The sequence below is a fragment of the Ovis aries genome, chromosome 5 (assembly GCF_016772045.2).
Source record: "Ovis aries strain OAR_USU_Benz2616 breed Rambouillet chromosome 5, ARS-UI_Ramb_v3.0, whole genome shotgun sequence".
NCBI lineage: Eukaryota > Metazoa > Chordata > Mammalia > Artiodactyla > Bovidae > Ovis > Ovis aries.
In genome coordinates this window covers 69,415,242-69,439,887 of record NC_056058.1, presented here as the reverse complement: position 1 = coordinate 69,439,887, position 24,646 = coordinate 69,415,242, and the positions used below count along the sequence as shown (strand labels likewise).

The window sequence follows — 24,646 nt, the reverse complement described above, 5'->3', positions numbered from 1 at the left end:
GGGATGACAGGGAAGGGTAGGGAGGATCGTAAGAACAGCAAGAAGCATCAGGAATTGGATTGATTGAATTATTGTAAGGAAAAGTTGTAGAAAGCCTCAGTGCCATCAGAGAGGAATTGCTTTCACTCTGGTTCATCCTTGCACTAAAATAGGTGGACTTATTAGATGTGACGAGGTACATAACTTTATACTTAATAACAATTGATTTTTCTGATCATTGTAAAAGTGATTGAATGACTTAATAGGTCTGACTCTGGAGTGAACTTGTCCTTAATTTTTTATTATAGAAATTTTAAAAGATACACAAAAGTAGAGAGAATAGTGGAGTGAATCCCCGTGTACTCTCCACCTAGCTTCAGTACCTGCTGCTGCTTCTCCAGACAGCATGTCATTTCACCCATAAATATCTACTGAGAGATAAAGGCCATTTTAAAAAAACTTAATAACTATGCCAGTCTTACAAAACTCACTATCATTTATTAATAGTCTTCTATGGCTCAGTTCCATGCATTGGAGAAGAAAATGGCAACCCACTCCAGCATTCTTGCCTGGAGGATCCCAGGGACAGAGGAGCCTGGTAGGCTGCAGTCCATGGAGTCGCTAAGAGTTGGACACAACTGAGCAACTTCACTTTCACTTTTCACTTTCATGCATTGGAGAAGGAAATGGCAACCCACTCCAGTGTTCTTGCCTGGAGAATCCCAGGGACGGGGGAGCCTGGTGGGCTGCCGTCTGTGAGGTCGCACAGAGTCGGACACGACTGAAGTGACTCAGTAGCAGCAGCAGCATGTCTCAGTTCATGTTCAGTTCTCCCAGCTGTCTCATAAATGGCTTTTATAGTTGTTTTGTTCCAATTATGATCTAGATAAGGTCGATGCGTTACATTTTTCTTAATTGAATGACAGGTTCTTTAAATTCTGTAGTGCTATAAAAGTTTCAGAAGTTTCACATACCTGATTTAATATAATCCTGAAATAACACTTTAAAAAAATACGACTTCTCCTATATTGTCCCTCCTCTTTTCCTCTCTCTGTTGGTAACCAGTAGTTTGTTGTTTATATCTGTGAGTCTGCTTCTTTTTGGTTACATTCACTAGTTAATTTTTTAGATTCCACAGATAAGTGATATCATACAATATTTGCCTTTCTCTGACTTAATTTCACTTAGCATCTGTCAATGTTGCTGCAAATGGCAAAATTTCCTTTTTAGGGCTGAGTAGTATTCCGTTGTGTATATGTACACACCACATCTTTATCCATTTAGCTTTTGAAGGACAGTTAGGTTGCTTCCATACCTTGGTAGTTGTAAATAATGTTGCTTTGAACACTGGAGTATGTGTATCTTTTCGAATCTGTGTCTCTGGTTTTTTCGGCTATCTGCCCAGGAGTGGAATTGCTTGGTCATATGGTAGTTCCATTTTAATATTTTGGAAAATCTCTATACTGTTTTCCACAGTGTCTGTACCAGTTTGCATTCCCACAAGTAGTGTAGGAGGGTTCTCTTGCCAACATTTGTTATTTGTATTCTTTTTTTTTTTCCCCCCTTTTGGTTGTGCTGGGTCTTTGTTCTTGCGAATGGGCTTTCTCTAGTTGCGGCAACCAGGGGGCTCTTTTTCGTCGCAGTGGCTTCTCTTGTTTTGAAGCACCAGCTTTAGGCAATCAGGTACTAGGGCTCACAGGCTTCAGTACTTGCAGCACGTGGTTTTGTTAGCTGTGGTTCTCAGGGCTTTAGAGGAGGGGCTCAGTAGTTTGGAACGCTGGCTTAGTTGCTCTGTGGCACGTGGAATCTTCCCAAACCAGGGATCAAACCCTTGTCTCCTGCATTGGCAGGAGGATTCTTATCCACTGTACCCCCAAGGAAGTCCATTACTTGTGTTCTTTTTGATGATGGCCATTCTATAGATGTCAGGTGATATCTCGTGGTTTTCATTTGCATTTCCCTGATGATTATTGATGTTGAGCATCTTTTCATATGCCTGTTGGCCATCTGCATTTCCTTTTAGAAAAATATTTGTTTAGTCTACCCGTTTTAAAGTCCAGTTGTTTGTTTTTTTGATTTGTATTTGATCTGTTGAATTGTATCAGTCATATCATTGCAGATAACTTCTACTATTCGGTAGGTTTTTAAAAATTATTCTTAAGCCTTTCATTCTATAATGGTCTCCTTGCCTCCCATTGCCTTAAAAAATTATTTTTCATGCCATTGAATTTTGGCTAAAGCAGGTCATATGTCCTGAAGGACACCCCATATTCTTGATTTGACCTATTACTTCCTCCTGATGTCCTTAATTTCACTGTTAAGTTTGGCTTGTATACTTCCCTATTCTGTGGGACTAGGACATGCTGTAACCTTCTTGTTCTCTAGCTGTCAATCAAACATCACTTCCTCAGAAGAACCTTCCCTAGCTGCCATACAAGGTCAGTGTGGGCTGCTGCTGTGTTCTTAGACAACCCTTGATTATTCCTTCAGCACTCAGCACAATTTGTAATTGTATACTTATTAATGGAATTACTCCGTTTGGATCTCCCTGGATAGCAGGCTGGGACTGTAACTCCCCAGTTCTGAGCAGAGCAGCTGCTGCATATGAGCAGCTCCCCGCCCCCCATTGCTATGTGCTCATCACGGACGCCTGGTCTGGGGTCTGTGCCTTATAGTCCACACCTCACCTTCCTGGACCTCACTGCCTAGTGGGGTAGGTAGCATGGCTGCCAGTAACTCCGTCTGCTGGGAGAGTAACAGCCTCCAAGGACTTCAGCACTTGGCCATTAAGTGGAAGAGCTGGGACCTTAAAACCTCGAGATCTGCTGTCCGGAATCTGACTTTCAACAAGCAGAGTTGCACGCAGCCTTGAAGGCAGTGATGTGTAACAGGAACTTCCCCTGGCGGCGGGGCAACACCCGGGCACCCACACAGGGAGGTGAGAAGACGGAGGCTAGTGGTACAGAGCTGTTGGCTCTGAGTGGAAATCTCTCATGGGTCTCTTGTGTTAACTTTCTGTTTTGAAATAATTTCAAACTTAGCAGAGTTGCCAGCACAGTACACGGTTGTAAACACTTTAACACATTTGCCTTATCATCACCTTTTTCTTTCTTTAGGCATTTTTTTCCTCTCCTGGATCAAGATGCAGACCAAGATGCAGATGCAATGCCCTGTTATCCCCTTAACATTTCAGGGTTTCTTTTGCATGGTTACTTTTTTTAAAAAAAAATTTATTTGGCTGCGCTGGGTCATAGTTTCACCCTGCAGGATCTTTAGTTGTGGCATGTGGGATCTGGTTCCCCGATCAGGGTCAAACCTTGGCTCTCAGCATTGGGAGCTTGGAGTCTTAGCTATTAAACACCCATAGAAGTCCCTACAATGGTTTCTTTTAATATGGGCCATAAATTCTGGGGGAATTTTGGTCAAACCACTAGCAGCACCTTCCCAGCTAGGAATCCTCTCTGGAAGCCTGTTTTGGGTGAAAGGGATACAGCAGTCAGATCAGGAGGAAGGGTGGCCTGGCTCTGAGTCTGGGAAGGCAAATTTTGGCTCATTTCCTTGGACTGTCCCATGCCTTGTTGGCCAACCACTTCTTCATCAGGCAGTGCAGTGGTTTTTCCAGTAGTCATGTATGAATGTGAGAGCTGGACCATAAAGAAGGCTGAGCACCGAGGAATTGATGCTTTTGAACTGTGGTGTTGGAGAAGACTCTTGAGAGTTCCTTGGACTGCAAGGAAATCAAACCAGTCCATCCTAAAGGAAATCAACCCTCAGTGTTTATTGGAAGGACTGATGCTGAAGCTGAAACTCTAGTACTTTGGCCACGTGATGTGAAGAACTGACTCATTTGAAAAGACCCTGATGCTGGGAAAGATTGAAGGCAGGAGGAGAAGGGGACAACAGAGGATGAGATTGTTGGATGGCATCACTGATTCAGTGGGCATGAATTTGAGGAAGCTCTGGGAGATGGTGATGGACAGGAAAGCCTGGTGTGTTTCAGTCCATGGGGTCACAAAACCTCGTGTGTCACCTGCAGACACCGAGAAGCTGTACAGAAGATATCACAGCCCCTGGCCTCACTCCTGGGGGGTTATTCTTAGTACAACTGAGGATAATCATCTCAGACCACTCTGGCCATTGTATTTGTCAAAGTTAGCTAAACTCTTCCCCATTAATGGGTGCTTGTTGTGTGCCTGACTTATGTTACCTCCCATTATCTAAATCCTCTGCTCTTGCTGCTAAGTCACTTCAGTCATGTCTAACTCTTTGTGATCCCATGGACAGAGGAACCTGGCGGACAGTGTCCATTCTCTAGGCAAGAATACTGGAGTGGGTTGCCATGCCCCCCTCCAGGAGATCTTCCCGATCCAGGGATTGAACCTGCGTCTCTTAAGTCTCCTGCATTGGCAGGCAGATTCTTTATTGCTAGTGCCATCTGGGAATCCCCTAAGTCCTCTAGTAGGTACTAAATTATCTTCATTTTACCCCCACTTTACAGATGAGACAGATGCTAAAGTTTACAGAGTTAAATAACTTATCCAAGGTCATGCATCAGGTAGATGAAAGAGCCAAAATTTGAACCCAGGCAGACTGGCTCCAAAGTGCACACTCTTAACCACTATACCCATGATGACATCCCATTGCCTAGGGAAATATGAAAAGCTTCCAAAAGGTGAGACATAGAGGAATGTCATCTACTAGGGCCCAGGGCTGCAGCATATGGTAATCATGCATTGGTGGTCTGCCTGGGGCAGTCTGATGAGTAGGGGGCGGGCAGGTGAACCAGGAGTATCGGCTCTGGGATATGGGTCTCAGTAGACATTTACACTTATCCTGAGACATAGAAAACTCTGAGGAATGGGGGCTGGATCACTGGAAAATATCCTTGGCCTTGAAGACCTAGGTGTTGGCAGTGTTCTAAAGAGATGGCCTCTGAACCAGGGCAGGAAGTGGGAAGACTTGAGAGTATTAGGCAATAGGATCATAGGAACCAGTTAACAAACAGAGTGAAAGACTTAATGTTTCTTACTTGTTGGAACAAAGTGATTTTCCATTGCTGAGGAATTGGCCTTTTTCATGGTGAAGATTGTTGTTGGAATGCTCCTTCCAGCAATTGCTAGTTTCTGTGTAATTTTTCAAGACTCCCACTGCCCTCTAAATTAAGGGAGTAGGTGTTTATCGGGTACCACATGCCAGACATTGTTGAATGTTTGATGCACATTATCTCATTTAATTGTTAATGTTGCTTAATTTGGGAAAGGAGTACTTCAAGGCTGTATATTGTCACTCTGCTTATTTAACTTATACGCAGTGTACAGCATGCGAAATTCTGGGCTGGATGAAGCACAAGCTGGAATCAAGATCGCTGGGAGAAATATCAGTAATCTCAGACATGCAGATGACACCACTCTTAGGGCAGAAAGTGAAGAAGTAAAGAGCCTTTTGATGAAAGTGAAAGAGGAGAGTGAAAAAGCTGGCTTATAAATCAGCATTCAGAAAACTAAGATCATGGCATCCAGTCCCATCACTTCATGGCAAATAGATGGGGAAAGAATGGAAACAGTGACAGACTTTACTTTTGGGGGCTCCAAAATCACTGCAGGTGGTGACTGCAGCCATGAAATTAAAAGACGCTTGCTCCTTGGAATAAAAGCTATGACCAACCTAGACAGCATATTAAAAAGCAGAGACATTACTTTGCCAACAAAGGTCCATCTAGTCAAAGCTATGGTTTTTCCAGTTGTCATGTATGGATGTGAGAGTTGGACTATAAAGAAAGTTGATCACCAAAGAATTGATGCTTTTGAACTGTGGTGTTGGAGAACACTCTTGAGAGTCTCTTGGACTGTGAAGAGATCAAACCAGTCAATCCTAAAGGAAATTAACCCTGAATATTCATTGGAAGGACTGATGGTGAATCTGAAACTCCAGTACTTTGGCCACCTGATGTGAAGAACTGTCTCATTTGAAAAGACCCTGATGCTGGGAAAGATTGAAGGCAGGAGGAGAAGCGGGCAACAGAGGATGAGATGGTTGAATGGCATCACCGACTCGATGAACGTGAGTTTGAGTGAACTCCAGGAGTTGGTGATGGACAGGGAAGCCTGGTGTGCTGCAGTCCAAGAGGTCGCAAAGAGTCGGACACAGCTGAGTGACTGAAAAGAACTGAAATGCCCTGACCAAGGTGGAGTTAGTTGTTGCATGCTGGTCCACCTTCATTCTTTCATTCAGCACATGTCTTTTAGCAGCTGATCACATGCCAGCACTGCTAGCCACTGGGGATATAAGTGGTGAGCAAATAAAATTCTCCACCTTCATGGAGCTTACAGCTGAGCATCAGGCTCACATGAAGTGCCTGTAAAGTGCAGAGAGATGCCCAGCTCCATCCCAGGAGGACTGAGTCAGCAAGACAGGAAATGGGGAGTATAGTAGATTCCTAGGGCTGCCTCAAACTGGGTGGCTTACAATAGCAGAAGTGTATTCCCTTGTAGTTCTGGAGGCCAGAAGTCTTGAAATCAGGGTGTTTACAGCATGGTGCTCCCTCCAGAGGCTTGAAGGGAGGATCTCCAACATATGGTGGTTGCTGGCCATGCTTGACATTCCTTGGCGTGTAGCTTTATCAGTCTGGTCTCTGCCTCCATCCTCACCCGGCCCTCTTCCTGTGTTTGTCTTTGCTTGGTCTTCCCTCTGTGTGTCTGTGTGTCTCTAGTCTTCCCTTTGTGTGTCTGCGTGTCTCTGTTTTCTCTTCCTATAAGGACACCAGTCATTGGATTAGGGCCCACTCTAATCCACTATGACCTCATTTTATCTTGATTGCCTCTGTAAAGACACTATTTCCAAATAAGGTCACGTTCTAGGGTTCTGGCGGATGTGAGTCTGGCGGAGATGCCATCCAACTCAGTACCAGGGGGCAGCCTCCATGTTTCAGTAGATCCCCAGATTCCAGTGCCTGTGATCAACTGGCCACAGGTGCAGGAGCCCAGGTCAGCAGGGGACTGGAATCCCAGCTGGAGCAGCTGGGGCTTAGTGGTGGTGGTTACCACTACCACTACCGACCCATTTCTGGCTGCACAGTAGGGTCAGGATGCCCAGGAGAATGCATCAAGAGGAATCTGGAAATGAGGGCAGGTAGCTGAAAGTGTGGAGTGAAAGCCGCAGCTTAGGAGTGGTGACCCAGGGGAGAAGGACAAGAGTTGTGAGGGTTGGGTCTATTGCAAGGAACCAGCGTGGAAGGGGGCACACCATGACCCATGTCCCTAGGTGGCAGAGGGTGTGGAAGAATGAGGGGCACTTCCAGTACAGAAGGTGTGGGACAGGGTCGTATCAGGAAGCTGTTAAGAACTCAGGGGGGTGCTGGCATTTTATGGGGGGGCGGGGAGGCGGTGTAAGGGTGTCACCTGTGATTGGAAGCCGGGGTGGTGGGTGCTCAGACTTGCCTTTGTGCCCTGAAGGGCAGTAGCTCTGTCTCCTGGGAATGAGGAAGTGTGTTTGGAGCTAGCCCTCCTATGATTTGCAGAGTTCAGGGGGTCCCCACAAGAGGTGGGGTGGCTCAGGGTGACCTCTCTTTGCTGGAAGGAAGCTGCAGGCCAGACATCAGCAGGAGAGGATGTGACCAGCCTTGTTGGCTTCATGTACTGCAGGCCACCCTCTCGAGGATGTTGAAATAATGTTCCCGCAGAGAAGTTGATTCTTTACGGAAAATGCCTCCTCGGGCTCTATGAAGCAATCGGTTTGCGAGGGGAGGGAAGGGGTGGGTGATCCTCCGGCTTTGCAGGGCCTCCCAGGTCTGTGGCCTGTCCTCCTGAGGCCTCTGAAGAATCAGCCCACCCCTCCCCTTTCTTTCTCCCTTTCCATTTGCAAGTCTCCACTTCCTGTTTGTCACCTTGGTTACCCATGGTGTTTCTTCACCGTCTTGCTGCTCTTTGTTCTCAGGCGGACTCAAGCCCTGGAGCTGTTTCCCAAGCAGCTGGCCCGGTGCCTGGAGGCCCAGCCTCCCTAGGGAGGCAGCAGTTGGCAGCAGGGAGTAAGAGCTTGGTGGGAGGCACATGGGAGGAGACCCCGAGTGGGTTTCTTTCAGTGGCTGGTGTGGGAGGGCAGCTCGGCCCTGCTCTGCACCTTGGCCTGTTTATGCAGCAGTTGTCACACTCAAAGCTGTGTCCCACCCCAGGCCCAGCCAGCTCCTCTGATGTCCACGCCAGGATTTGCCACTGACCTGCAGTGTGGCCTGGGCCATTGCACTTCTGAGCCTCAGTCTCCTGGGTTCTGCTAGTGTTAGTGGCAGTTCCCCTGCCTGGGCCCACCTCAAGACAGGGAGTGTTGAGAGAGCCTGAATTGGGTTAAGTTGTTGGGGGGCATCTCTGTGTAGAGAAGCAATGTCAGAAGGGCATGTAACGAGACTTGTATGGACTCACAGTTATCTCCCAGTGCGGGATCACTGGTAATTTAATGTTCTTAGTACTTATCATATTTTCTAAAATTTGTATAGTGGTGCTGCTGCTGCTAAGTTGCTTCAGTAGTGTCCAACTCTTAGCAACCCCATGGACTGCAGCCCACCAGGCTCCTCCGTCCATGAGATTTTCCAGGCAAGAGTACTGGAGTGGGGTGCCATTGCCTTTATTTTATGAACGATTTCATATAACATTATTTTGGAAGGAAAACACAAGCCTAAATTATCCCATGGAGGCCCCAAAACATAGTGTTAAGCACACAGAGTCAGAAAGCCCAGACTCAGATATGTCCTTCATTACCTCGATGTCCTTCAGCAGGTTACTTAGCTTCTCTGAGCCATCCTGGGCTGGAACACGAGGACACCAATGATCCCCATCTCGTGGGCCTGTTGGAGGATAAGAGGACAAAATGCATGAGATTTAGTGTCTGGCTAATGACATATAAGCTTTCAAATTATGTGATATATGATATATATATATATGATATATATATATATGAAATGCGAGGTTATATAAAACTATTCATCATAAGGAGCAAGTCCAGATTCTCATGGAGACCAGAGGGGAGATGTAATCCAGGAGAGAGAGAAAGCTCTGTCCTTGCCTTGGGGTAGTATGTACCTCAGTCTATCCAGTAACAACAGAGAATCAAGGAGGAACCCAGGTCTGTGTTTATGGAGGACAGGATGCTGCCAGTTATATATATAAATATATTTGTGTGAGATGGGCTTCCCTGGTGGCTCAGCAGTAACGAATGTGCCTGCAATGCAGGAGTTGTGGGAGACACAGGTTTGATCCCTGGGTTGGGAAGACCCCCTGGAGGAGGGCATGGCAACCCACTCCAGTATTCTTGCCTGGAGAATCCCCCCCATAGACAGTGATCTACAGTTCATAGGGTTGCAAAGAGTCGGACACAACTGAGGTGACTGAGCACGCGTTCACAGCACAGGCGTGAGATGGGCCAGGGTGGGCGCGGGTTAATCTGGGGCCCAGTCCCTGGACCCCTCAAGGCAGGGCACCCAGCACCTGGCTGCCTGGGGCTTCTGTGGCCGGCGTCTTTGACCTCTTGTGCCCGTTCCTAGGCTCCTTAATACCACTGCCATGTGGAAGTTCTTAGCAGGGGCCATTCTGCAGGTGGAAGCTGTGGTTTTCCATCTCGGCAAACTTTTCAGTTAGTCTCTAAATTTAGAGTTATCAGATTACTAGGCAGTGTGCCAGGGATTTTCACCAGAGTCTTGCATTGCAGATGTGCTGGGGTCTCAGCTGCCAGCACCATAAATCACCGAAAAGGCTGGGTGGGGGTGATAGTGGTCAATGGGTAAATTTAACTCAGAATTTCACAAAACTGTGAGTTTTTTCTGAACACATATTTCTGGGCCTCTAATGGGCTAATATATGATGCTTTTTAGGAAGGAACAATGTAGTCCTGGGCTTCCCTGGTGGCTCAGAGGTAAGACTCTGTCTGTAGTGCAGGAGACTTTCAGGAAGACACCACTTTGATCCCTGGGTCAGGAAGATCCCCTGGTGTAGGAAATGGCAACCCACTCCAGTATTCTTGCCTGAAGAATCCCATAGACAGAGGAGCCTGCGGGGGTGGGGGGGGGGGGGGGGTACGCGACAGTGCATGGTATCACAAAGAGTTGGACACAACTGAGTGCCTGAGCGTGTACACAGAATGTGGTATGCGGTGTTCCCCAAACTAGTGGCCCACAGAATCCTCTTCAGGGGCTGGGTTGTCATGGGACACATGTCAGCAAGCAGTATCTTTGGAATGACCAAGTATGGAGGGTATGATTTAGGTTCTTAAAGCTTCCAGTCCTCTGTAAACACTGACCTCCTTCCTCCTTGGTTACCCTACCCTCTTTGCTGTTGGGTAGACTGAGGGACATGCCACTGAGAGGCAAGGACAACATTCCCTTTCCCCTGGAATTCAGCATCATCCCCAACCCCCGCCCCTACACTGCCAGGCTTTGAGTAGTTTGAATTGCCCAGCTAGATGAATAGTTTTATTCAACATAAATCAGGAGCAACTCGTTTTTTCCTGCCTTTTCATTTCAAGTATTTACCGTTCCCAAAATATGGAGATTAGAAGAATTGAGTATCTCTTTTGTGTTAGGCATTGGTGTCCTGGAGCTGAACAAGACAAACCCAGCCCCTGTCCTCATGATGTCTGCTGTCAGGGATGAAGAAGGACAGTGGATTGATGGATGGAGAGATGGATAGAAAGTCCTGGATGCCCCTGAGTTCTGACAGGGGCATTCCCTGGGGACACTCTCTTCAGAAGTGACCTTTAAGTTGAGATCGGCAGGAAGAGTGGGTTAAGAGGCAATTAGAAAGTAACACAGCACAAGACACCATGGGGTCAAATGAAGACTTCCTTTCCTCCCATCGTGAGAAACCAGGGTGACTGGCTGAACTTTCACAGTGCATGTGACCTTCAGAGCCCTCTGAGGTTAGCCTCAAAATGTGAGCAGAGCCTGTGTATGAGGAGCACACTCTGAATTTCCTGCCCATCTGTCCTGCAGCAGTGACAGGCTGGGGTCCCCACCCAGCTCTCCTGGCTGTGGGCTCCAGGTCTATCAGCCTGCCCTTGGAGCTGGCCTTGCTCCTGTTCCCAGTCACATCTGAGCACAGTGCAGGTAGGCAGGGTTTGCACCTCTGCCAAGGTCAGTGCCTCTGTGCTGGGGGTGAGGGAGGGGTCTGGACGCCTGCACTCCAGGCGGCCTTGCCTTCTCTGTGTGTAACTTGGTTTGGGGCTTCATGTAGGTCATGATTCACTTGTCCCTGGTCTTTCGTGGAGCCCTGCCCCTCTCAGGCAGTCCTCTTTCTGCTTTGTAAGCCTCTGGAAGAGCCTCTGGGCAGGAGGAGAGTGTTTCTAAAGGACTCCAGCCTGTCTTGACACCCATCACCTTCCTCTCCTCCAGGATGGCACTTCTGGAGCTTCTCACCCTGGGACTGTCCCCCAACCATCTTGGTTACCCCCAGGGAAGGGTACAGGACAAGGTAAGGGAGATCTGGGAGAGGAGGGCAGAGAAGGCTCCAGGTGGAGGGAAGTTCCCCCAGTTGGTGTTGATTGGGTTGTACCTGTGTTCATCACAGAACACTCCATTCATCCATGAATACATTCACCCCCTCATTCACCAGATGTTCATTTGCCCTTAGCTGTACCAGATCCAGATCAGTCCCTGGCTCGGGAAGATCCCCTGGAGGAGGGCATGGCAACCATTCCACTATTCTTGCCTGCGAAATTCCATGGACAGAGGAGCCTCGTGGGCTACAGTCCATGGGGTCGCAAAAGAATCGGACACGACTTAGCGACTAAACAATAACAACTGACATAGCAAAAGCAGTTTTTTTGTGTTTTTTTTTAAAGGTGGAGTCCCACCTGCCCACCCTCCCCAACCCCATCACAACCATCTGTCTTTGTGCCCCCACCTGCTCAAACTGGGCAATCAACCTTCTGGGAGGGCAAATAAAAAGCTCTCCCGTCTGGCTCAGGTGATAAAGGTCTAGGAAGGGAGAGTTTCAGGAAGCCTCTGCCCCGCCCCTTCTCAGTGTGGCTTTTGTGCTGGCCACACTGATGCTGCCCCTGGCCCCGCCATGAGCAGGGTCACCCTGCCTGGCCAGTTCCTGCCCCGTTTTCGCCCTTGCCAGCAGCTGCCTGCCTGCCTGCCAAGTGCCTGCCTAATCCAGGAGCGCTTCCTGAGCCGCCCCTCGCTGGCTGCTCTTTTGTTCCTGGAATTCAGGCGGCTCAGCAGAGGGGCTGGCTTCGTGCACCCAGCTGCTTCGAGCTGCCTTAGGTCAAGAGTGCTCTGGGAGGAATGCGATCCTTAGAGCAAAGCCCTTGTAATGGATGCCTTCCCCACCCCCCACCCCAACCCTCCCTGGCGCCCCTCCACCCCCCACTCACAATTGGGTTAGGGGAATAATTGACCAGACTCTCAACTAAACAGGGTAGGCATGCTGGCGTCCTGGTTTGTTGTTCATTTCCCAAAGAATCGCCCTGCTCTGAGGTGCTGAGCAGAAGTGAAGGCTCAGAGTGCTAATTTCCTTTGGCTCTCAGTCTCTGCAGAGCATGTGGAGGCAGGCAGCTTTCTCTGCACCGCCACCCCCATCTCCCGACCCCAGCCCAGCTATAAACCCTCAGGTGGAATGCCTTCTTCAGCAGTACAAATCAGGATCCTTTGAGAGCCCGACCGAGGCAAATAAGCTCAACTTATCTGAAGGTTGATTGCCCAGTTTGAGGGAAAGGCAGGCCTAAGTGCTGTTAAGTGCCACATGCTTTGCATTATGACAGTGTGACCTCCTTTTCAGGTGAGGACACCAGGGTTCAGAATTCACATGTCCAGGGTTAGTAAACAGTAAAGGTGAGATTCCACCCCAGAACTGCCTAATGTTGCACTCCGTGCCAGGCTGTTCCCCTAAATGTGGAGGAGGGTATTTGGAACAGGGAGGGATGTCCTTGTGTTCATTCTTATTTTTTAACTGACTTTGTGTTTTCAGGCAGTTTTAGGTTCAGAGCATATTGAACAGGAGGTACAGAGATTTCCCGTGTACCCTGCCTCCCCTCCATATCCACAGCCTCCTCCACTAGCAACAACCCCCACCAGAAGGGTCCATTTGTTAACAAGTCAGTGAACCTACAAATCCTCACCTGAATTCCAGAAACGAAAGGAGCAGCCAGTGAGGGGCGGCTCAGGAAGCGCTCCTGTAGTGGACCTACATAAACACATTACTTCGAGACCACAGTTTACACTGGGGTTCACTCTTGGTGGTGTACGTTCTGTGAGTTTGGACAAATGTGGAATGACATGTATCCTCCATTGTAATACCACACCCAGTAGTTTAACTGCCCTGAAATTCCTCCATGCTCCCCCTGTTCATCTCTCCCCCACCCAGCCTCTGGCATCCACTGATCTTTATTTACTTTCTCCATAGTTTTTCCTGGTCCAGATTGTCATATAGTTGGAATCACAGTATGTAGGCTTTTCAGATTGCCTTCTTTCACTTAGCAACATGCATGTACGTTTCCTCCTTGCCTTCTTGATGGATGCTCATTCCTTTTTTTAACTTATGCAGAGATTTTTTTGAGCACCTGCCCCTGTGCTAGGCTCTGGGCAGTTGGTATTGGCAGGGGGGATGTGGCTCCTGCTCTTTGCAGCTAGAGTTTAGCAGGAAGAGACACGTGAATAAGTAAATATCTGGTCTTGAAGAACAGCGTGCTAACAAGGGACACCTGATTTAGAATGGTGAGGGATCAGAGAAAGCGTCTCTTTGTAAGTGACGATTAGACCTGTCTGAGGGATGAGCAGAAGTCGAGCTGGGGAGCATCACAGACAGCTGTTCTCCTTCCTAAAAGCCTGCACACCCTTGAGAACAGCCTTTTCCATGAAGCCCTACCTGCTGACTCCTTCTTGAGCTATTATTGCCTGTTCCAAAGGTCCATAGCTGTTTTATGTACCGATGGCTTCCTCAGAGAATCTGCTCAAGCCAATGGGCTCTTTCTGCAGGAGGGTGTGCAGAGGAAAGACATACAGCATCTGGCTTTGAGCTTTTCCTACACAAGGGAAAATGCAGAGGATGGGAGTGTAGCTCTGTCGGGCTGAGCTAAAATCAGAGAGCAGTCAGGACGTTGCATATCTGACTTCTTGTGTTTGGAGCCTTTGAACCGCCTGGATGAGGGCAGTGCAACCCGGGCCAAAGGTCACTTCGCTAATTTCCGGCAGCTGTTGCCTATGGAACACTAAATATCTGAGATTGTTGTTGCTTCTTGTCAAGAGCCTTAGAACCCTCTGCTTAAAGGAAATACCCAAGTAGGCTGCAAGCTTGTGGGGGCTGCTGGAGGGTGGGGAGGGGATCCTGGTGATGAGAGGGCTGCAGCCGCAAATTGGCTGCTGCTACCAGTTGTCTGGCTATAAGCCAGGGCAAGACCGACTGAGAGTTCTTCCCTGCAAGGCCATTCTGCTCTAAACCCCTTACTGTCATTGCCCTGCTCCAAACCCTTTACTGGCTCCCGTTGCCCACAGGGCAGGCGGGATATCTTACATGTTAAATCCCTTCAGTCGTGTCCAACTCTTGCGACCCCATAGACTGTAGCCTGCCAGGCTCCTCTGTCCATAGGATTTTCTAGGCAAGAATACTGGAGTGGGTTGCTGTGCCCTCCTCCAAGGGATCTTCCCAATCCAGGGATTGAACCTGTGTCTCTTATGTCTCCTGCATTGGCAGGTGGGTTCTTTACCATCTTAGCAGGACATATAGACTGAGACCCCGTCCACCCTTGCAACCTACTTGGTTCAAGCATACTCTCCCTCTCTGGCTGTTCCGAGGGCTCCAGCTTCCCCAGATGGGACACCAGTGTGGCCTTGCAGGTGCTGTGTTTCCAGCTGAACTTCCTTTTCCCCTTCATCTTCAACAGGTTAGTTCCTAGGTGTCCTTCCAGAATTTGACTAGACAGGTCTCCTTGAGGTTCCCACTGACTTGCTACTCTACACAAGTGGCCACACCTTCCTCTGGGCCCTGGGCAGTCAGTACTCACCACTGCAGTCCCTCCCTTCCTCTCTCCCTCCCTTCCTTCACTCCTTCACCATTTAATTCCAGGCATCTGACCATGTTCTTGTCACACCAGGGCAGAGGCAGACCCAGACTTGCACCCTCAAGGAGCTTGAAGTCCCATGGTGGTAGCATGAATCCATCAAACAGTGAAGATGAAAAATACCCAAAGAAGTCAAATCCTTTCCTTAAAGAAGTGAAGATTTTGTCCATGATTATAAAAGTCTACACATAATAAATTCTGGAGAGGATGTGGAGAGAAGGGAACCCTTCGACTCTGTTTTGTTGTTTGGTTGCTAAGTCTTTGCAGCTCTATGAACGGTAGCCCATGAGGCTCCTCTGTCCATGGGAGTTCCCAGTCATGAAAACTGGAGTAGGTTGACATTTCCTTCTCCGGGGGTATCTTCCCGACCCAAGGATTGAACCCATATCTCCTGCATTGCAGGTAAATTCTTTACCACTGAACCACCAGGGAATGGAATGTAAATTGGTGCAACCACTGTGGAAAACAGTATGGACATTCCCTAAAAAAACTAAAAAAAATCTGTGATAACATCCAGCAACCCCATTCCTGGGCATATATTCAGAGAAGATGAAAGTTCTATCTCTAAAAGATACAAGCACACCGATGTTCATAGCAGCACAATAGCCAAGACTTGGGAGCAACCTAAATGTGCATTAGCAGATGCATGGATAAAGAAGATGTGGTACATATCTATAGCAGATTGTTATTTAGCCATAAAAAAGAATGAAATAATGCCATTTGCCGCATCATGGATAGACAGACCTAGAGAGTATCATTATCATGTGACTTACTAAATGAAGTAAGTCAGAGAGAGAAAGACAAATATGTGTTATCACTTATATGTGGAATCTAAAAATAATGCAAATGAATTTATTTATAAAACAGAAACAGACTCACACATAAAAAATAAACTTTGTTACCAAAGGGGAAAGGAGGGGTGGATAAATTAGGAGTATGGGATTAACAGATGCATATAAAATAGATAAAGATTTACTGTATAGCACAGGGAACTGTATTCAATATCTTGTAATAACCTATATTGGAAAAGAATCTGAAAAAATATATATGTTAACTGAATTACTTTAATGTAACCTGAAATTAACAAAATATTGTGAATCAACTATACTTCAATTAAAAATTGTTTATTAGAAAAGATTTTCTCCATGATTTAAAAAAAAAAATAAAAGGTTGAGGAAAAGGATACATTAAAATCCTTCTAGTCTCAGATCTAATATTTCTTGTTAGTTAAGCCCTGGGGCTATAGGACTTCGTCACACTTGGTTTCTCCATGTGTAATGTTAGGGACAGGAAATAGTTGATTAGACGTTGGGCACCTTCCATGATCACAGCTTTAGGGCTACTGAGAGAGTGGTGTTGTGGCTTCAGGTTCTGGGGGAATAAGTCAGAGAAGAGATCCTAGCATGAAATCTCTACCAGGCTTCGCTTTCAGAGGGCAGATCTCCCCTCCCTCAGGGAAGACAAGCAGCTTTTTCAGCGTCCACAGCTTTCCTCTGCAGTGCTGATCCCGGTTTGGAATTCTGCAGTTGCCTTACTCTTTGATGGTCATCTCTTTCCAACAGGGCCGTAAACTCCATTAGAGTGGGTGATGTGTCTGTTATTTTTTTTTTATAACAGCTTCATTGAGATATCATTCACATACCGTAAAATTCACCCTTTTGAAGTCACATTCAGTCGCTTTTTAGTGTATTCACAGAGATGTGCAACCATCGACACCAAGAACATTTTAATCATTCCTAAAAGAACCCTCGTATCCATTAGCAGGTTCCTCCTGCCGTTAACCTTCCCACCTGCCCCCAGCTTCCAGCATTCGCTGATCTAACTTCTGTTTGTATGGATTTGTTACCAGAAGGGGGGCCCAAGAGTGGGCTCTTGTCTAACACTCGGAAGCGAATCGTCTGAGAAGACGCATGTCCTTACAAAGCAAAAGACTATTGGAAGGGGCACCCAGGCAGAGAACAGTGGGATGAGGGAACCCTGGAGGGGGTTCCCTCCTCCTGGGCAGAGGGTTCCTCTGCCTCGTGGTGCACAGTCTCAGTTTTTATGGTAATGGGATTAGCTTACCAGGTTGTTTGTGGCCAGTCATCTTGCTTGTGCCCACTTTTGGTCTGACTAGGGTCCTTCCTGATGGCGCCAGATTCTCTCTGCCAAGGGAGGATTTCTGGGAGGTTGGCCGGACATATTATGGGTTGGTGACTCCTCTCTCCTTTTGGCCCCTCCCAGATTTTCCTGGTTAGTTTTCAGTGGCAGCACCGTGTTCCTTATGGGGATCTCTGACCTCCTGTTGTGAGACAGCTCATGCAAGTGGTTATTACCATGCCTGACCCAGGCAGACAGTTTTGGTCAACAGTTCCCTAACAGATTTTCCTGTGCTGCACATTTCATACAAAGAGAGTCCTATGATATGTAGCCTTTTATGGCTGGATCTTTTTCACTTAACATAATGTTCTCAAGGTTCATCCAAGTTCTAACACATACCAGTATTTCATTCCTTTTTGTGGAATAATAATATTCTATGGGATGGGTATACCATATATTTCCATTCATCAGTTGGTGGACATGTGGGTTGTTTTCATTTGGGGGCTATTATGAATAATGCTGCTATGAACTTTCCAGTTCAAGTGTTTGTGTGGTCATCTGTTTCCATTTCTCCTGAGTGTACACCAAGGATTGGAATTCCTAGGTCATGCGGTAACTCTTACATTTTGAGGAGCTGCCAAATCATCTTCCACAGTGGCTGCACCATTTCTGTTTAACACCAGCAGTGTCTGAGGGTTCCAGTTTGTTCAAATTTGTTCACATTCTCACCAGCATGTGTTTATTTTCTGTTTCTGTTTTTATAATAGCCATTCTAGTAGGTGTGAAGTGGCATCTGATTGTGGTTTTGATTTGCATTTTCCTAAAATAATGTTGAGCATCTTTTCATGTGCTTATTGGCGATTTCTATACCTTCTTTGAAGAAATATCTGTTCAGTCATTTGCCCATTTTTAAATTGGGTTGTTTGTCTTTTTATTGAAGATTTGTAAGAGTTCTTTGTATGTTCTGAATTAGAGTCTCTTACTGATCTGTGATTTCCAAATATTTTCTCCCATCCCGTGGGTTATCTTTACATTTTCTTGATGGTGTCTTTTGAAAGTTTTAAAATTTGAAGTCTAACTTATGCATTTTTTTCTTTTTTTTTATTCCTTCTGTTTTGGATGTCATATCAAAGAAACCACTGCCTAACCTAATCATAAAGATTTGTTCCTGTTTTTTTTTTTTTTTTTAAGAGTTTCACAGTTTTAATCTTACATTCATGTCTGTGTCTGTCTCATTCCTGATTATACCCCCTCTGCCTAGAATAATGCCTGGTATATAAAAGGTACTTGATACTTACTGAGTGAAATGAATGAATTGATATCTCTTAAATGAGTGAATGAACAGCTATCACCTTGTCCCAAAGCTGTTGCTACTCACAGCCCGAGGGTTAAGAGAGGGTGTTAGGCAGGGGAGGGTCACCAGTTTGTTTTAATCTCATCCCCCAGTTGACCTGCCCTTAGTGAGCTCTCACAGTTCCTTTTCTGCAGCTTCTTCTTTACGTTTTTCCTGGATTTTTGCTTCTTTTTTTGTTTCCCTTTTTGACAAAATGTTGCTAAGACATTTCCTAAGTAAACTGTGTCTGATCTGCTTGGTTAAATGTATGGTAGAGGTATAAGAAAATTTTTTCATTCATCAAAATCTTGGGTGACATAGTTTTCTTGTTGCATTTACTTGTGTTTGACTGATAAATTCAGATGACACAGTAGTCTATAAATTATGAAGGAAAAGTCACCTCCTCAGGGTGTTATGCCCAAGTCTCGAAATCTCCCAGTGACCACCAGGGAGCCGATGTCCGATGCAAAAGCAAGAGTTTTATTACCAAGCTCCAACTGGGGCTCCCACCATTACCCACGCAGTGGCTATAGGGAGGAGCCCCGAACTCTGGGTTACATTGCTTATATAGGGTATTCTAGCGCAAAAAATTCGAAAAATGGGAGTTTCCGGGTTGGGAGATGTCTAATTGGTTACCTTCTGTGGAAGGGTTAGGTGTTGGGTTCTGATTGGTTTTCATTTCCCGGGCTGGCTACGGGTTCTAATTGGTTCCCATTTCCTGGGCTTAATTCGAATTTCCCTGGCAGGTCATAAGTCCTGAACGTAAAGTCAGGAGATCCTGATCTGGGATCTAATTGGCTCACAGGTGGTGGGGTGAGGTCAGGGGATTTCCAAAGACTCTTTCCTCAGAACTCTAAAATGGAGTCTTCTTTAACAAAATGGGGTGGCTTAGGTTCTTCAAGGGGACAGATGATGGCTGGAACTTACTTTTAGAAAAAGTGTGTATATAGAGAAGGAAAAGGTGAGTAACAACTAATGAGTCTGGGCGAAGGCTGTTTGGAGCTCTCTGTACTCTAGTTTCCATTAGGCTGGGCCAGGTCTGAGCCGTAGCACTCAGGGTCTCTGATCTTCATTGTGTCCTGCAGGATGTTGTAGTTGTGGCATACACGATCCTTAGTTGTGGCATATGAACTCTTAGTTGTGGCGTGTGGGATCTAGTTCCCTGACCAGGGATTGAACCCGGCCCCCCTGCATTGGGAGCATGGAGTCTTAACCACTGGACCACCAGGGAAGTCCTTATGCTCAGAATTAACAACCTTTCTTACACTGAACTTTTTTCAAAACGGTGTTTCTCACAATCCCACCCATAGAGGAAATTAAGCCGAGGACCCTGAGAGGTTACTGGCTTCTTGGTGCTTTATATCCATTTTTCATTTAATCCTCAGCTGTTGGAAAGGAAGCCAAGGTGAAGGTGGGCTGACCAAGGTCATACAACCTGGTTGAGTGGAAAAACCTGAATTTGGACTTGGGACTCCAACTTAAGTCCTCTTATGTGTTTTATGGCCTTGTGCGTCTCAGGCAGTCGACCTTTTGCTGGGAATGCTCAGGCTGCTTCCCTTGCCTCTGTCTTCACGTTCTTGACACTTCACGTGCTCAGCAAGGGCTGGAGGGGGATGGTCCAAGAGTTTCTAGAATAGAGCGAAGGCCATCTGGGGCCTGAAGGAAAGCAAAGAGGGAATGGAGGGAATTGATGCTCCCTGAGGCTCCCGGGAGGTAGCCCTGACCCCCTCTTCTGCCCTACGTGTTCCAGGAGCTGAAGCTGCCTACCTTCCGAGCCCACTCCCCGCTCCTGAAGAGCCGCCGGTTCTTAGTTGACATCTTGACCCTGCTGAGCAGCCGCTGCCAGCTCTGCCCTGCTGCCCGGCACCTGGCTGTCTACCTGCTGGATCACTTCCTGGATCGCTATGACATCACCACCTCCAAGCAGCTCTACGCCGTGGCGGTCTCCTGCCTCCTGCTCGCAAGTACGTGGACCCTGCTTCCTTCCCTGCGCTGTGCCCTCCTGCTCCATGAGCCCACATGCTCCCGAATTGTTCTAGGTTTCCAGGTCTTTGTGCATCTTCTGTATTCATCCTTAGCTGAATGTGAAGAAGAGAAGTTGCTCAGTCGTGTCTGACTGTTTGTGACCCCATGGAATGGAGCCTGCCAGGCTCCTCCATCCATGGGATTTCCCAGGCCAGAATACTAGAGTGGGTTGCCATTTCCTTCTCCAGGAGATCTTCCCGATGTAGGGATCAAACATGGGTCTCCCGCACTGCAGGGAGACTCTTTACCGTCTGAGCTACCAGGGAAGCCCTAGCTGAATGCAAGCTATAGTAATAATACTCAACATGTTCTTTAGCATCTAAAATGTACTAGGCTATAAGGCATAAGGATTTTAGCAACTTGATCTTAAAAGAATCTACATAATGACTCTAGAAGACAGATCTTTGAATACCTGCATTTCACCAAGGCACAGAGAGGTTAAGAAATTTGCTTGGGTCTATAGCAGATAGGATTTGAGCCCAGAAATGCACAATGCCAGAATCTGTGTCTTAACCCCATGTTACCTCCTTTCTGACACAGGGCCTCTGAATGTGCTAGGTGAGTGGCTGGGGAACTCTAGCAACCACTGTCCTTAGACGTGTTTAGAAATGTGACTGCTTGTATGGGGCCCAAGCAGGACCTTCATATACTTGTCAGGCCTGGGCACAGGCCTCTTTGAATGAGGCCTCACTAAAACACAGCATGGCTTTGACCATCTGTCTGTCTGCCTGGGTAGGAAATGAACATGCTCCTGGTCTGGTCCAAACACAATCTGCCATACCATGCTGCCACTTTAAAATCTCCCCCTGGTTTGCCAACAATCTTAAAAGGACCAGCCGTCAGGGTACTGCCTCTCTGACCTCATGCTTTTCTCCTCTTCCATCCCCGGGTTCCAGCCAATCCCTCTGTTCCCCTGTCACAGAGCTTTGCATATGCTGTTCCTTCTGCCCAGAGCCTCCATTCTCTTCCCCCGCCCATCTGGTCTTGGTTAGACGGCACTTGGGCCCTGCGCTTGCATCCCCAAGAAAGACTCCACCACTGCCTGCAGAGTGAGTGGTGCGTATGTAAGGTGTCTCTGATGTACAGTTCCACGGTGTCGTGGATTTTTAATTAAAACCCACCTCCCCCACTAAGCAGGCTTCCCTGATGGCTCAGCTGTAAAGAATTCGCCTGCAGTGCAGGAGACGCAGGAGATTCCAGAGATGCTGGTTCAATTCCTGGGTCGGGAAGAGCCCCTGGAGAAGGGAATGGCTACCTACTCCAGCATTCTTGCCTGGAGAATCCCATGGACAGAGGAACCTGCAGGCTACAATCCATGGGGTCACAGTCCAACCTGCAGGCTACAGTCCAAGAGTCAGACAGGACTGAGTGACTGAGCAGCACACTCCCACTAAGCAGTGAGTTTCAGAGGGGAAAGGAGCACATAGGAAGGCCTCAGAATATAGTATTTGTGGACTAAAGGAAATGAGTGGAGCCAAGGGTTCCCTTAGAGTGGGGCGCCCACACTTCTCCAAGTTGCCCTTAATGCAGAAGAGCAGATACCCCAAAGTGACCAGCTGCAGTCACATTTCCTTGCCATCTAATCAGATTTTGCCTTCGTCGCTACATTACGTTATTGTCCTATTTTGTTACAGGGGGCCCTTCCCCATTCTTTGACTTCCACTGATGCTTCAAGAAGACCATGCCCATTTTCTCCAGTGGCTTTGTCTGTCCCTGGCACACTGCTGCGAACCCTTCATCACCATCACCCAGTTCCAAAGACATGGCATTAGAGTTTTTAGCATTCTGCCTTGGTTTCCACCCTGCCACCTGCCGTTATCTATAATCCCTGTGCCAGCTTTGGGTTTACAGCCTTCCGGATTTGTGATTTTCTCTACCTTGGACCAGCTGGCTTTCCCTTGTGATATAAGGCAGCCTGGCTTGCTGGGAGACTGGCCTGCTTGCTACTTCAAAGTCCCAAGTCAGCACGCAGCTCTCTTTGGTCTTGGGAGGAGCTGGGGGCTGGCGAGACATCCCTGTCAGTGGAAGGCAGGACACGCGTCGCATTTCGGGGGGGGGGCCTCGGGGAGTCTGCGCCGTGGCCTCTGGCTTGCTGCTGTCTGTGATCTGTGGTCTGCATCGAGGCCCCTGGGGCGGGAGACTTGGATTTCCATGGGTCCCCCGAGGCTCCGGCGTCTGTCTGGGGAGCTGGGGCGGGAGGTGTGCGCTGGGGACTTCTTTGTTCAGTGGCTGCCATGGCAGAGGGAGGGGGCCTTTCAGACAGAGAGGCAGAGCCCCCGACACACCCACACGTCTGAGGGCGGCAGCCAGCCTCAAGTGGCAGGAATGGATTTTTCAGGACACCTGCCATATGCTCAGGGGCCCCAGGCAAGAAAAGTTTCCATGACAGCCTGAAATCCTATTCATTCCTCCTTTGCCTCTCCCCAGGCCAACTGTCAGCCACAAGGGAGGTCACCTTGCTCAGGAGGTTCTGAGTTCTGCTAATTTCCTAGCAAATAATTAATTCCCAGATAAGAAGGATGACGGTTCTTGGGTTTTTGCAGCTGCTTCCAGGTGAGGGTCTTGCATAGATGGAACCCCCTCACCCACATGCACTTTCTCTGCTCCCATAAAACAGGAGCCGGTCAAGGACCCATGTCTCCAGATTGTGGAAAGAGGAAGAAAAGCAAGAGTTTGTGGGCTGGTGCATGGCGGACCAGTGGCAGAACCACCCTTTGCCTCTCTGTGATCAAGTTTTATTTATTTATTTTTCATCCCCTGCATTGCTAAGTAGATTCTTAACCCCTGGACCACCAGGGAAGTCCTTGTGTGACCAAGTTAACTTCATTTCCTTCCTTAACAGAAGAGAGACTTCTGTTGTTGTTCAGATGCTAAGTCGTGTCCGACTCTTTTGTGACCCCATAGACTGTAGCCCACCAGTCTCCTTTGTCCATGGGATTTCCCAGGCAAGAATACTGGAGTGGGGTGCCACTTCCTCCTTCAGGGGATCTTCCCAACGCAGGGATCAAACTCATGTCTCCTGCATTGGCAGGCAGATACTTTACCACTGAGCCACTAGGATAGCCTGGAGAGACTCCTTCTGTAAGTATAATCTAGATATAAGTGAGTGAAGTCGCTCAATTGTGTCCGACTCATTGCAACCCTGTGGGCTGTAGCCCACCAGGCTTCTCTGTCCATGGGATTCTCCAGGCAAAGATACTGGAGTGGGTTGCCATTTCCTTCTCCAGGGGATCTTCCCAACCCAGGGATTGAACCCGTCTCCTGCATTGCAGGCAGATGCTTTATCCTCTGAGCCACTAGGGAAGCCCCAGTCTAGATATAATCTAGATATAAGTGTGCCATAAATCGAATAGAGCCACTGTCTTCTGTGGTCTCACGTCTTATACAGCACCCCTCCCCAGCTGTCTTTTGGTTGTTGTTTAATTAAAAGGGCAATTTGACAACACAGAAACCCCACCACTTGCAGGTGAGTTGGCTCTGATGGTGCCACGTAATCATCGTCCTGATGGGGTGGCTGCATTGTTTACTGGTCCCTTTCTACACACCCAGCCCTGTGCCAGCCACTTCATATGCATATCACTTGGAAGCCTCGCAACCAGCCCGTGTAGTCATCTGCCCATTCTGTAGGTTCAGAGAGGCCCAGAGTCACACAGTTTGGAATTTTGCTTTGTTTTTTAAAATTGAGGTAGAATTCGAATCACAACGTAGAATCTACTGTTTTAACCGCAGTGAAGTGTGCGGTCCCATGGCACTCAGTTCACATGCCGCTGTTGTATAGCCATCAACTCTTTCTAGTTCCAGAACATGTCCATCACTCTGGAAGGTGCCCATGTACCCCATTAAGCAGTCAGTTCCCATTCCTGCCTGTCCCCAGCCCCTGGCAACCACCAGTCTGTTTTGTGTCTGTATGGAGTTGCCTATTCTGGATATTGCATATGGAAAGGGATCATATAATATGTGACCTTTTTATGTCTGGTTTCTTTTAAGGTTCATCCATGTTGTAGTATGTGTCAGTACTTCAGTGCCTCATTCCTTGTTATGGCTGTATGGATACATACAGCCTTTTATGGATGGACTACAATTTTTCTATCCATTCACATGTTGATGGACATTGGGGTGGTTTTCACGTTTTGGCTGCTAGGATTAGTGCTGCTGTGAACATTTGAGCACCAATTTTGTTAGAACATTTAT

The 24,646-nt window shown here is 47.5% G+C and overlaps 1 protein-coding gene across 2 annotated transcripts in view; it reads left to right on the top strand.

The window, feature by feature from the left end:
* Window positions 1–24,646, top strand: part of CCNJL (cyclin J like) — a 64,790-nt gene that overhangs the window by 9,845 nt on the left and 30,299 nt on the right. For both annotated transcript variants that reach the window (XM_004009544.5, XM_060416604.1), the window contains exon 3: window positions 20,181–20,394. In XM_004009544.5, the coding sequence (XP_004009593.2) occupies window positions 20,181–20,394 (214 nt within the window). The remainder of the gene's footprint in view (window positions 1–20,180; window positions 20,395–24,646) is intronic.